Source organism: Elgaria multicarinata, chromosome 2 (genome assembly GCF_023053635.1).
Source record: "Elgaria multicarinata webbii isolate HBS135686 ecotype San Diego chromosome 2, rElgMul1.1.pri, whole genome shotgun sequence".
Classification (NCBI taxonomy): domain Eukaryota; kingdom Metazoa; phylum Chordata; class Lepidosauria; order Squamata; family Anguidae; genus Elgaria; species Elgaria multicarinata.
Window position 1 is genome coordinate 2211279 of NC_086172.1, and position 14914 is coordinate 2226192.

Genomic DNA, 14914 nt, shown 5'->3' on the forward strand with positions numbered 1-14914 from the left:
AAGTTCAATGCAATGAATTTGCAGTTGCAAGGAAATGACACCAATCTGATTAAGGCCAAATCCGTCGTATCTACGTTTATTGCAAAGTTAACTCTATTCAAGCGCAATATAGGCCGTTGTGAACTATACCAATTTCCAAGCTTGTCTGAGCTAGAACAGAAAAGCGGGATACAAGATGACGATCTGCAAGTTTATTGTGACCATTTAAATATGCTGCATGAAGATATGTCTGAGCAATTCAAGGATCTTCTTATGATGGAAATTCCAGACTGGGTGATAAATCCATTTTCAGATATTGAGGAAGTTGGAGTAGTAGAGGAAGAACTAATTGAGCTACAAAATGACATTGAGCTGAAGCCAAAGTTTAAGAAATCGTACCAGGAGTTTTGGTTACAGAAGGACATTTCTGATCACTATCCTGCACTATGGAGAGTGGTTCAGAAGCTCCTGGTTGCATTTCCAACATCATATTTGGTGGAACGTGGTTTTACTGTGGTCTGCCTACTTCTTTCCAAGCAAAGAAATCGACTCCAGATTACTAAACGTGGTGATTTAAGACTCATGTTAAGTGACTTCAAACCAGACATTGGGAAACTGGTATCACTTCATCAAGTCCATCCATCACATTAAGGATTTACAGAATAGTGAGGTATTCTACCCTAGTTACTAAATGTGGTGTCTAATATCCTTGCTAAATGACTATCAGACTTTGAAACGATGATATCACTGGATAAAGTTCATCTATTATGTTCAATTTAATAAACTAAAAAATGTAATTAGATTTTGAATAAATATTCAATTAATAGTTACTGTTTTGAATTTTATTGTTATTATCTTCCTTAGTGGGTCGTCGAAAACCGCTATTCTGAATAATGATTTTTATAGGGTAGGGTAGGGGGGCACTGGGCATGAATTTGTGGAACCAAGGGGGCGGTGACCTGAAAAAGTTTGGGAACCACTGCCCTAAAGGATCAGGTTCATAGTTTGGATTCAGAACTGTCATTCAAGGCATAGGTGGACTTGGTGGCATAGAGCACAGAGATAGCCTAGCTAGTTATTCATGCTCTGATCACCCATCGATGGATTACTGCAATGTGTTATATTTGGGGGTTATATATGGGGGCTGCCTTTGAAAATGGTCCAGAAGCTAGTCCAAAATAGAGGAACGAGTTTTTTAACGGAGACTGGTCAATGGGATAATATTATGCCAGTACTTTTCTATCTGCAGTACCAACCCTGGCCATTTCCAGGCCAGGTTATCTGAAGGGTCGTCTCCTCCCATATATACCTGCCCGGAAGCCTAAGGTAAGTCTTCAGCAGAGTGAGGTGGGTGGCTACTAAGAGGAGATTTTTTTCTGTTCTAGCACATCGGTTCTGGAATGAGCTGCCCAGAGAGGTTTGCCTGGCACCTATGTTGTGCTCTTTTTGGTGCCAGGTGAAGACCTTATTTTACCAGGCATTTTATTCTTTTAGCTTTTGTTGCTTCAAATCTGTTACTGTATTTTAAATCTTTGCACTGCTGGTAGGTTTTACTTTATTTATTTTTACTTTATACTATCGTTTTATACTGTGTTTTATGATATTGTATTTTATGGTTTTATTGTTATGAACTGCCCAGAGAGCTTCGGCTATTGGGCGGTATAGAAATGTAATAAATAAACAAATAAACACATTTAAGCTGCCATTTATTTGCAAACCAAAAGCCTAATAATACAGGCCATAATGAAACCTATACAAAATTACAAAATGTATAACAGGAATAAAACACTGGTTTCATTAAAGAAATAAAAAGAGCACAATGAATATGAACTAAAATACAACTAGGCCTTTACACCAAATAATCATGTTTTACAGTTAAGTGTGACAGCAGTTAGGATGAATTTTCAAAATCGCTAAGGCAAAATGCGGAACCTGCTGGGTCGCTGGACTATCTTGATCAAACAAGCAGGGAACGTGCATTTCTTAAGGCACATTCAGGTTGCAACCCAGATAAAATGTTCCCAAGGAATTTTGAATGCAATAATGCATGGAACGGACACACCCATAGACAGTGTGTCAGATCTTCAATTTCTGGGGATCCACATATACACATCTGTTGGCCATAAGGGACCTGATGGTATCTGCCACTGAATACTGCTGCTGGCATGGTTTGAAAACATAGAGCTGTGGAAGCCCATCTAAGTCTGGGAAAAGTCAGACCTACCAGATAATGAGGCTCTCAAATGGTTACATTTATAAAATCCATAAAAAAATAAATTAGAAGATAAAATTAAAAAGATAAAACTAATTTTACTCAAATGTGTTTTGAAAAACAAACAAACCAGAGTTTATGAAGCTGACCTGTTTTCACTAATCTTAGTTAAGGTTATCACATTTTACCATATTTGAGATTTAACTACAAAAACACATGTTCAAGCTTGGATGACATGATGCCTGTATGAGGCATCAATAAAACATTATATTGCAACTGTTACTGCAGAACCATGTTATCTGGGAACCAGCAACTCTTCAAAACTTGGTAGAAGGGGTGTGTGTGCTTCTACACAAGGCTTTTATTATACCATCATCCTGTCTCACACATGGAATTTTGTAGGGACTCCAGACTACGTCATCTTCCATTTATTTATTTATTATTACATTTTTATACCGCCCAATAGCCAAAGCTCTCTGGGCAGTTCACAAAAATTAAAACCATAATAAAACAACCAACAGGTTAAAAGCACAAATACATTTGTAGCCCTCCTGTGTTTTCCCACCACTTTTCAATCTTTTTCTTACCTCAAATGGGAAAAATGGAAGACCCACATAGTACCTTCTGAATTGTAGTTCTAGGGTGTTTCTGGGTGGACAGTTTCTAAGGCTCTCCAAAAAGTAACTGACATTGCTTATAAAATCACAAGGTACTGAGTTTTCTATCTTTTAAAAGATGGAAAAGATGGCATTCATATTTGACAAATAAGTTACCTTATCTTGCTTCTTCTCTTCTGAATCATTACTGGACAATCTTGTCTTAAGCTTCACTGAGCCTTTTTTAAAAATATCACCAAACCCAACTCCTCGGATTTTCTTTGGCTGAGGTATCAGTGCAGGTCCGGACTCAATACCATTCCCTGGTGAAGTTGCAGGTGAGATTGGGCCCATAAAAACAGATTCTGGAAAATAATGGAAGTGGTATTAACATGCATTGTTAATGGGGAAAGTGTATTAATACTTAAGTTAAAGCCTTTATGTAGGACTGGAAAACTATGTGTTACTACAACAATCTACCTCCGTGTGCATAACAGGTGTTTACAGCTTTGAGCTGCACTATTTCTATACAATTATAGTAGTTCATCAAAAGATTTTCAGATGAAAGGTTTTGATCTGCCATTTTAAAAACTCAGAAGTGATGTGTTGTCATCAATTATTTATTTTCTAATTAAGTAAGTTCCTTCATTCTTTTACTTACTTCTTTTTTAAAAAATGCACTAAAATATAATTGCAGCTTATATTTTATAGAACACCTCAATATTATAGTAACATACAGAAATTGCTTGGTGTCCCACAAAATGATTCCATATAAAACAAATCATTCCCATTTCCTCAGAAAATTTAACAATAGATAAAATTTAACAATCTAGCACAGCATAGATTGCTTAAAATACAATTTTAATACTGTATTATAAACCATTACATAATATTGCCTTCAATACCTAGTGATGATCAGCTGGCAATTATGGGAGAAGCCGACACGATAGACTTCAATAGTATGAACGAAGAGTAGCTGTGGCTTTCTGTTGTACAACACAGAATTTTCTGCCAAATCATTTTAGGTCAGCCTATTAATGGCTAGTAAAACCCTAATCAAAACCAAGTTGTATTCCTTCCAAAGAGGAGCTTCTCAATTACCAGCCCCAAATAAACTACAGGAACAATTAGCATGCTTAAGATACAAATTTTCCACCGCAGGGGGCCTTTTTCTAAGAAACCAATTCCTCAACAAGTGTCATGACTAACCAGACAGAAATGGTAGAAAGCTTAGTCTACTCATCCCTTATGAAGCCACTATTCAAGAGGCAACCTGCAATTGTTCCTTTTACATGGTATCAAGAGGCACGGTTAAAAGCCATACAAAAGACAGGTTCTTTACCTGTAACTGATGTTCTTTGGGTAGTCATCTGTGTCGACGCACACATGGGGCCTCTACAACATTTTGTAAAGATTTAGAGCTTTGTGTAGTATTCTAGCCCATGTTTTCAAGATGGGAAACCCCATATATTCTTCCTAGAATCAAAGAGTTGGAAGGGAACCTGGAGATCATCTAGCCCTACCCCCTGTTCAATGCAGGCTCTGCAATGCAGGATGCAGCTGTAGTATCCTTGACAGAAAACATCCCAGGCTTTGCTTAAATAATTGCAGTGAAGGAGAACCTATCACCTCCCATGAGAACTTAAGAAGAGCTATGCTGGATGAGACCAAGGGTCCATCTAGTGCAGCATTCTGTTCACACAGTAGCCAATCAGCAGTCGACAAGGAAGCCACAAGCAGGACATGGTGCAACAGCACCTTCCCACCTATGTTCCCCAGCAACTGGTGTATATAGGCTTACTGCCTCGGATACCGGAGGGAGCACATAACTATCATGAATAGTAGCCATTGATAGCCTTCTCCTCCAAGAATTTATCCAACCCCTTTTCAAAGCCATCTAAATTGGTGGCCATTGCCACATCTTGTGTTAGTGAATTCCATAGTTTAACTATAAGCTGTGTGAAGAAGTATTTCCTTTTATCTGTCCTTAATCTCCCACCAATCAGCTTCATGGGATGACCCCCAGTTCTAGTATTATGAGACAAAAATGTCTCCTTTTGCACATTCTCCACTCCAGGCATAATTTGGTACACCTCTATCATATCTCCCCTTATCCTCCTTCTTTCCTTAGCCTAATCAAATCCAGCTGTTGTAACCTTCACTCATAGGAGAGATGCTCCAGCCCCCTGATCATTTTAGTTGCCCTTTTCTGCACTATTTCCAACTCTACAATATCTTTTTTTAGACGTGGTGGCCAGAACTGTACACAGTATTCTAAGCATGGCTGAATCAAAGATTTGTATAAAGGCAATATGATACTGGTAGTTTTATTCTCAATTCCTTTTCTAGTAATGCCTAACATGGTGTTTGCCTTCTTTACAGAGGCCACACACTGGGTTAACATTTTCATCAAGCTGTCCACCACAATCCCAAGATCTCTTTCTTGGTTGTTAACTACCAGCTCAGATCCCGTCAGGTTATACTCGAAGTTGGGATTTTTTGTTCCAACATACATCTCTTTATACTTGCTTACATTAAACCACATCTGCCACTTGGATGCCCACTCTCCCAACTTGGAGAAATGCTTATGAAGCTCTTGACAGTCCCTTTTCATTTAAACCACCTTCATCCAATTATTTTATGGGGGTGGGGGAAGACACAGAAGAAAGAAGGGGGATGCATTTTTCTGCTAAAGTCGTGGACTGAAAAGGAAAAGAGGCTTTTTTCGTGCCCCACTTGGAGCACAAGCCACAGAACTGCCTGCTCTATCCCATCTGTAAGTCTGCACAGAGTCTAATTGTCATGGGGGAAGGCAGGTGCAAGGACAAGAGGCTGCAGGCCGGATCCAGGCGCCTTGGGCAGATCGTTCTCTATCCCTGCCTGAAGTGATTGACTGTCATTCAGTCCTTCAGAAGAACATAAAGCTCCGTTCTTAGGGACAGGTTCCCTGAAAAGGGTCCTGCTGGAGATGCATCATGTCTCTGTATACAGAGTGCCCTAATCCAAACTGCATCCCCTCCAAGAAGCCTCACAACACATAAGCCCTCCATACACACACACACACACACAAACACACACCCCAGCATAATGATTCACATTTCTCTAGTCCCTGATTAAATGTTTTTACAGAGTTTTATAGTAGTTCCTAGTCTCTTTTGCTACACTTCTTTAAAAGGATACAATTCAAATACAAAAAAATTAAATACACTACAATACAAAAATCTCTTGTGCAAGCATTTATACATTCTTTACATTCAAAATTTCAAGAAACTCAAAATGACATATATGTCAATTATGGTAATGTTTATTTAACGTACATTCTGATAGCATAACAGTGTTCTCTTCTTTCCTTAAATCAGAGATGGGGAATCTTTTCCTGTCAAGGTCCACATTACTTCAATTAAAACCTCTCAGGGTCCATAATCCATTTCTGAATGCGCCCAGGGCCAAAAGTGGTTGGAGTTATGGATGTGGCTCTTAGTTTTGTTCAGCAGGCTATGAAAAAAAGACATGTGCATCCAGGCATTCTCCTTCCCCAAAAGTCTATAAACTTAATTTTAACTTTGCTGTTTTAAATTTGTATTTTAAATTTGTATTTCTGCACTGCTGCTGCTTTTATCCTGGTTGTGCTTCTATATTGTATTTTATTTCATGCTTTTATACTGTTTGTTTTTTAATTTTAATTTTTTGTGAACCGCCCAGGGAGCTTCGGCTATTGGGCAGTATAGAAATGCAATAAATGAATAAATAAATGCAAAGTTCCTTCCACCAGGTTTGCAGACAGAGTAAATAATAACCTGAAGTGGAATTGGTAAGGAGCAATAGCCCAGGGAGAGTCAGGCAGGCTCAACTGAGAGGTTTGGGCATATGCATTTGGCCCGTGGGCCAGAGGTTCCCCACCCCTGTTTTATATACTTAAAATGCTGTAATGCTCAATGATCATTATTATTATTTTAAAGGCGTTCATCAAAATAAAGTCACAACCTGCTAGGAGTATCAAGTAAATGATAAATGAATAAGATATAGACGTCTGCCTCAAAGCATCAAGGAATCACAAACTAAATCATAATCCTTCAAATATCTATACTTATGTTTGCCTCTTAGCAAACTACTTAATTCTCTGAATCTATCCATGAACTTCAGTACTGCTATTTTGTTAGCTAAATATTAAATATTAGACTGCTAGCTAATACTTAATGGCACTCCATAAAATATTCCATCCATAATTTATTTGTAAACACAGCAAAAACAACAACTACCTGCACCATCCAGGCCTTCTTGGGTTTCTCCATCGTCTATTACTTCTACCTCTTTTACAAAGTTAGAAGGAAATAGGCCTAACTTGCCATTTAGGGTTCCACTCCACCAGCCTTCTTCCACCTGTGGAGAAAATGTTCTTACTTTACCATCAACATGAAAGACAAATAACCCACAACTCCAAGGGTTCCTTAGCATTATCCACGCTGCCTGGGGTTGATGGGGGGTGGTCCAAAACATCGGGAAGGTAAGCAATACACAGTAATTCAGAGGGTGCTGGCTATACATATACAATATTAGCAGTGCTGATTGATAACGCACCACATTATGAGTGAACAAGGAGCACAGGACTACACAGGACACGAACACATCCACTTTAGATGAAATTGCTCAATGTAATTGTGTGATGCTACAAAGACATATAGATAAGACTGAGCGAGACCGCAGCAAATATTTTCTAATGCCAGCTTTTCATATTACACTGGATGGAGCTATCAGGGGATATTGTAAATGTAGGGGACTCATGTTCCTCCCCATCCAGCAAGTTTCTGTCTCACAAATAAAAAGAAGCAGACTTTAAGAAGGCAAGTCCTTGCTTATAGTGAGCCCCTTAAGTTAGCTGCTGAAGAAAATATTTTCAGGTCCTTTGAAAGATCCAAGAACCAAACCCTGCAGCAACATTTGTTTGATAGGGCAAACCAAAGAGCATCAAACAGGAGAGTTTTATGTGAGAATGTTGGAGAAGGCATCAGAGGCTCCTGCAGGGGCTCTGGTACGTGGCCCTTGTAGGAGGGGCTTCTGCTGCTTGAGGTGTGTCACTGAGCTTGTAGGGGGTGGGACCAACCACTACCCAGCTCCATAAATAGCCATCCAGTCCCAGGGAGCTCTCAACCTAGAGCAAGCAAACATGAATAGCACACAGGGAGTTTAGCAGGGGACTTTGAGGAGTCCAGGAACACCACATCACCATGACCAGCACACGCAGAGAGGGAAACTAGCCACAGTAGTGCATGCACTGGTAACGTCCCGATTAGACTACTGCAATGCACTCTACCTGGGGCTGCCCTTGAAGATGACTCGGAAGTTGCAGCTAGTGCAAAATGCAGCAGCTAGACTGCTGGCGGGTACATCTTACAGAGACCATGTAATACCGGTCTTAAAGGAATTGCACTGGCTGCCTATACGCTTCCCGTCGGAATTCAAGGTATTGGTAATGACGTTTAAAGCCCTAAACGGCTTGGGACCTCGATACTTGAGGAGCGCCTCTCCTTATATATGCCTGCCCGAGACTTGAGATCTGTTGGAGGAGCCCTTCTCCGCATCCCACCAGCACAACACATTCGCTATGATGGGACAAGGGAGAGGGCTTTCTCTGTCGTGGCACCCCGACTGTGGAATGCCCTCCCCTTGGAGGCCCGACTGGCGCCAATGCTGATTTTACTCTGGGACCAAGTGAAAACATGGCTTTTTAACAAAGCTTTTAATGGCTGAATTCACCAAGCTGGCACATTGTTTTAACTGTTTTATTAGTTTTACTGCTTTTAAATTATATATTGTTTTAACTTAGTTTATGGTTTAATTTATTTTTAGCTTGTATATTTACTGTTTTATACTGTATGCTTTTATCTGTATGCATCCCTGAGATCTTATTGATATAGGGCGGGATATAAATGTTTTAAATAAATTAAATAAATAAATTAAATAAGTCATCATGGCTTATTTCCCCTCAGTGATTGTACCAACCCTCTCATAGTGACCTGGTTCGCATGGCACAATAACCCAGAGTGAGTTGTCAGCCTTGTTTGTTAGAGTTGCTTGTTGCGAGATGCCAACTCGGCACAACAGCTACAAAGCCATTGGAAAGAACAGTGAAAAACATGGTCACTCCTCGCCATCTCACTAACAATTACGACTTGAAATGACACTAGTCAATTTACTTCTCCACTTCATTACCTCCCTAGACAGAGACACACTTTATTTTTACCTTTGGGGAGATTTGTGTAAATTTAACATTATAACTGCCCCCCATAAATTTAATATTTATCTATTTTATTTTATTTTTAACTTCAAGGAGATTAACAGATGCTTAAGTTTATTTTTTTTTCACCTCTGAGGAAATTTGTGCTAATGATTATTTTTCGTTACTGCACGTTAGTGAATCGGCATAAATCTTCCTGAAAGTTAAATTTGTACGCCTATGGGATAAATTGCTGCGAGCTGGTAGGAGGATTAAGGGGAAATAAACGTCAAACTGAAGAACACCCGGTCATCTATCAGAAGGAACGGGCTATTATTTATTATTATTATTATTTATTTATATAGCACCATCAATGTACATGGTGCTGTACAGAGTAAAACAGTAAATAGCAAGACCCTGCCGCATAGGCTAGCGAGTGAAAAGCCAACCCACTGTAGCCTAGTTTCAGGGTGGCTTCTCATGATGTGCAAACCGGCTCAGTAACAGGTTGAATAAATAAATTCTCTTAATTCAGACCTTAGTATGAATTAAGAATTAGTATAGCTATCCTTGAGAATTACAGCATGGCTGCATGAAAAGGCTGCATGAATTCCAGAAACAGAATTAACCAATCAGTTTGTTTCTTAGTATTTAAACAGATTAGAAGTGGTTCTTTCCTGCATTTGGCTGTGTACTTTAAAAAGTTTCATTATTCATCAATTAGTATGTGCTATTTTTTTCTTGACAATATTTTACATCTTCAAGTGAAAATTCAGATGGAAACCTCTTATCACTTTCTCAGCCAATTCTACTCACTTGATAAAATAGGCTATGGTTACAGTCAGCTCAGTTTCAAAATCATTTTTCTCATCTCTAATATAGTTACCTCATAGTTGCACTGTCATCTATACACTGTATACATTCCAAATACCCCTCTCTTATTTCTGCAGCCTCAGTTTCTTTGACTTTGGACACCTTCCCATTTAGTTGCTTTTACAATATTTACATGGGTATAATTGTAGCAAGAGCTAATAAGGATTTTCATTTTATTTATTTATTTATTGCATTTTTATACCGCCCAATAGCCAAAGCTCTCTGGGCGGTTTATAGCACTCTAACCTATATAGAATAAAAAGTATCAGATATAACCACAAACCTTAACATTCCTACTTTAATTCTTCAGAAGCTGTGAAGCATACGTCACAAATAAGCGGTATCTTAAAAAGCTTTTTCTAGTTAATTCATTTTAAAATTAAAGAAATCCAGTACAATCAAATTTAGTACTTTGAAAAACCCTAATATTCTTGTTTTTCAGAGTTGTGCAATTCAGTTAATTATTGTTGTAAAAAACAGTTTCATTTTATCCACCTAAATTCTGTAAAATGGCTCACCTCTTCATTAACGTCTATAACATCTCCTGGCTTCAGCTCCAACTCATCTTCATTCTGAGGAATATACTCAAACAAAACTTTACATTGGTGTTTTTTCGATCCTGTTGAAAGGGAGAAATGTTTCCTCAAACTAAAGTGTACCTTAAAAAGCAAAAGATTTATACACCTATTTGGGAGAGTCAATTAAGTAAAATGTGCATTTTCTTATGGAAAGTAATCTTGTGACCATCCTTAGAGATTAACTAGCAGATTTCTTTTGACCCTCGCGTGGCAGTTCTCTATATAGCTTGAAGTTAGGTGAATGAGCAGCAGTGGCTCCTGGGCCTTCTACCCCCCCCCCCCCCTTAGCTTCCTTTGGTACCGCTGCAAGGAAAGGATTGGAAGCACCTGCTTCCCAGTTCATGCTCCATTCAGGTGCAATTGTTATAGATGTTCCCTTCTCTAAGAAACATTGAGCTGCTAGTTTTCAACATGGATATGACGTGAAAAAGGGCCATGAATGGTATGAAAACTGATTTCTAAAAATACGTTTTAAATTAAACTCCAATATAGCTCTCCCAATTTCTCCTAGTGTTGTGTCCTCTTCCAATTCTCCTTCCATTTGGAGATTTTGTAAAAGATATGTCTTAAATACTACATACTCTTCCTGAGGCCTTTACATTGGGAATGAGGCTGAAACACTCCTGCTGGGAGCCCATAAGTGCTCATACGTTGAACAAGGTCGGCTACATTTCCGTGCCTTTCCCTCTTGACTGGAAAGCCATCATCATCTTTAGATTCTGTCTCTCTCTTAACTTCCTGGTAAAGATAAACAGAGTGGAGACGATGATGAGCCTAAAATATTTATGGTATGTTATAAAACTGCACTGAGGGAAATACTTTGCATTTATGCATGTCACAAACTAACAATAAACATTTAGGTGTAGAAACTTCTTATAAATCAGCTATTTTTTAAAAAAAAACCAAAACAAATAAAATGCAGCTATTTTGAAAATGCAATATATAGTGTCCACAACACCATCTTGAACTGCAATCCAGGCAAATAAATAATTAAATTTAGATCTTCAAGCCATTTGACAGGAATGTATCCAGAAGGGATATTGGAGCTGGATCCTAGTTCCTTATTCAACACAGGAGCAGCCGAAATAAGGAACTGAAGTGTGTACTCCTCAGCATCCCAAAGTCAGCTTTGGCCTACCATGCATTGTAAAGCTCCATGACTAGGAGACGCTCCTCTTTGAGGTACATGAGCATGAACTCCAGTCAAAAGTGTTGTTTTTGCACAACACAGTTTAACTTAAGAGAGCCAGTGAGAGGTAATGGACTGGGAGTCAGAAGTTCCGGGTTGGAGTCCCTACGTGGCCATGGAAGCTCAATAGGTGACTTTGGTCCAGTCTCAGACTCTCAGCCCAACCTACTTCACAGGGTTTATGTTGTGAGGTTATCATAAGAGGAGGAGGGTTATGTATATCACCCTGGGTGCTTTGGAGGAAAAAAGGTGGGATATAAATGCAGTAATAAATAAATAACTTATGATGACCCACAGTCACAAAATTAACAAAATGGGGATTTTACACCTCAAAACAGTTCTAAAGGAGTAAGTTTTGTCATGCAAAGAACTAGGTGTTGTTTTTGCATGACAAAACTACTTTTGAAAGAAACAGGTCTGATTGTGTACAAATTTAAAGCTTGCTTTCTTATCTTGCGATGTAATACCATAGCAATATGAACTTGAAATTGTAAGAAAGGCTCAGATTTCTACCACTATCAGATAGCTATTTTAATCTGTGTTGTATCTTTTCTTTTTAAAGAACAAATGTTTGTTTTTTTCTATTGGAACAAGTTAGCAAGTGGGAAAGGCACAAGGAGGTGGCTTCCAGGAGCCTAGGATTTTTGTAGTAGGTAGGTGCAAGAACCAGGAAGAGTGAAATTGGGAGAACAAAAAGGTTATGGGACCTTGCAACCACTTAATGATAGTTTCATTGGGATGCAAGAAAGGGGGAAAGAATCTGTAGTGCAAGATAAAACAATGGTTTATAAACCTAGTTTGCAGGGAGCACTTAAAACCACAGTTTTCCAGTTTGGACACAAAAGGGAAAGCGCAATTTAAACAGCCCCACTGCAAGAGAGGAAGATGGAAGAGGAAGAGGACATTCAGCTCACAGCTCATCCCCGCACAAGCATTCATTGGACCGAGCCACTATCTTTATATAAAGTGGTGTCATAAACTTTGGTCTTGCTACAAACAATCAGAATAGGGCCCTTCCCTGCACCAACCCTTTATTTAAACCTCTAAATTCAAGATCATCTAAGGTTTTATTTGATGTAATGAATACAGGACAGATATTATTTGAAAATACTGAAAGAGATCATTATTACATTTTAGGAAAAAAATTCAAAACCATATTTATTTATTTATTTATTTATTTATTTATTACCCAATAGCTGAAGCTCTCTGGGCAGTTCACATACTTAAGAGCTTTTGCACTACAAGTAAAATGAATTCTTGATTATGAAAGAGACAAAAGTTGAGCGTAGCCATACACGTACTCTGGATTTTAGGAAAGCTGATTTTAATAAACTCCGAACTATGATAAGTAAGGTCCCGTGGCAAGTGAGCCTAATGGGAAAAGGAGTGCAGGACGGGTGGGAGTATTTAAAAAAGGAAATTTTAAAGGCACAGTTACAAACAATTCCAACAAGGAGAAAAGATAGAAGACAACAGAGGAAACCAATGTGGCTCCACAAAAAGCTTAGAGATGACCTGAAAACAAAAAAGGATACATATAGGAAGTGGAAGGAAGGACAGGCTACAAAAGAAGAGTACAGACAGGTGGCATAGAAGTGCTGAAATGGAGTCAGGAAGGCTAAAGCTGAGAAAGAGCTGAGATTAGCGAGACATGCTAAAAGCAATAAAAAGGCTTTCTTCAGATACGTGAGTAGTAAAAGACAGAGGAAAGAAATGGTGGTTCAACTGCTTAATGAGGATGGCAAATTGAAAACAGATGACGAAGAAAAGGCTGAAATGCTCAATTCCTACTTTGCCTCAGTCTTCTCCCAAAAGTGGGTCTATGACCCCCCTGGAAAAAGTGAAGCAGAAGTTGAGGGGGCAGGATTGAAGTTTGAGATGATAAACAAATGGTCAAAGAACACCTAATTTCCTTGAAAAAGTTCAAATCTCCAGGGCCTGATGAATTGCATCCTTGAATAATGAAGGAGCTAGCGGAAGAACTCTCAGAACCTTTGTCTATTATCTTTGAAAAATCATGGAAGACAGGTGAGGTGCCGGACGACTGGAGGAGGGCTAACGTTGTCCCTATCTTCAAAAAGGGCAAAAAGGAGGAACCAGGGAACTACAGACCAGTCAGTCTGACATCCATTCCTGGGAAAATTCTGGAGCAGATTTTAAAGATTTTAAAGAAACACCTTGAAATCAATGCAGTGATTACTAGAAGCCAACATGGATTTGTCAAGAACAAGTCCTGTCAGACTAATTTGATCTCATTTTTTGATTAGGTAACCTCCCTTGTGGACTGTGGTAATGCTGTGGACGTCATATATCTTGACTTCAGCAAAGCTTTTGACAAAGTGCCCCATGATATTCTGATTAACAAACTAGCTAAAAGTGGGCTAGATGGAACAACTATTAGGTGGATTCACAGTTGGCTACAGAATCGGACTCAGAGTACTTATCACTGGTACCTTCTCAAACTAGGGAGAGGCAACGAGTAGGGTACCGCAGGGCTCAATCCTGGGCCCAGTGCTCTTCAACATTTTTATTAATGATTTGGACGAGGAGGTGCAGGGAAAGCTTATCAAATTTGCAGATGACACAAAATTGGGTGGGATAGCTAAAACCCTGGAAGACAGAAACAAACTTCAAAGTGATCTTGATAGGCTGGAGTGCTGGGCTGAAAACAACAGGATGAAATTTAATAGGGATAAATGCCAAGTTCTACATTTTGGAAGTAGAAACCAAATGCACAGTTACAAGATGAGGGATACTTGGCTCAGCAATACTACAAACGAGAAGGATCTTGGAATTGTTGTAGATCGCAAGCTGAATATGAGCCAACAGTGCAATATGGCTGCAAGAAAGGCAAATGCTATTTTGGGCTGCATTCATAGAAGTATAGCTTCCAAATCATGTGAGGTACTGGTTCCTCTCTATTCGGCCCTGGTTAAGCCTCACCTTGAGTATTGCATCCAGTTCTGGCCTCCACAATTCAAGAAGGAAGCAGACAAGCTGGAGCGTGTTCAGAGGAGGGCAACCAGGATGATCAGGGGTCTGGAAACAAAGCCCTATGAAGAGAGACTGAAAGAACTGGGCATGTTTAGCCTGGAGAAGAGAAGATTGAGGGGAGACATGATAGCACTCTTCAAATACTTAAAAGGTTGTCACACAGAGGAGGGCCAGGATCTCTTCTCGATCCTCCCAGAGTGCAGGACACGGAATAACGAGCTCAAGTTAAAGGAAGCCAGATTCCAGCTGGACATCAGGAAAAACTTCCTGACTGTTAGA

General features: G+C 39.2%; 1 protein-coding gene across 3 annotated transcripts in view; it reads right to left on the reverse strand.

Annotated features, from left to right (window-relative positions):
• CD2AP (CD2 associated protein) overlaps positions 1-14914 on the reverse strand; it is a 125178-nt gene that overhangs the window by 82770 nt on the left and 27494 nt on the right. For 2 of the 3 annotated variants that reach the window (XM_063115913.1, XM_063115910.1), the window contains exons 3-6: positions 11034-11190; positions 10393-10493; positions 7047-7167; positions 2965-3152 (exon numbers count right to left, since the gene is read on the reverse strand). In XM_063115913.1, the coding sequence (XP_062971983.1) occupies positions 2965-3152; positions 7047-7167; positions 10393-10493; positions 11034-11190 (567 nt within the window). The remainder of the gene's footprint in view (positions 1-2964; positions 3153-7046; positions 7168-10392; positions 10494-11033; positions 11191-14914) is intronic. The other variant, XM_063115912.1, reaches the window with a different exon arrangement.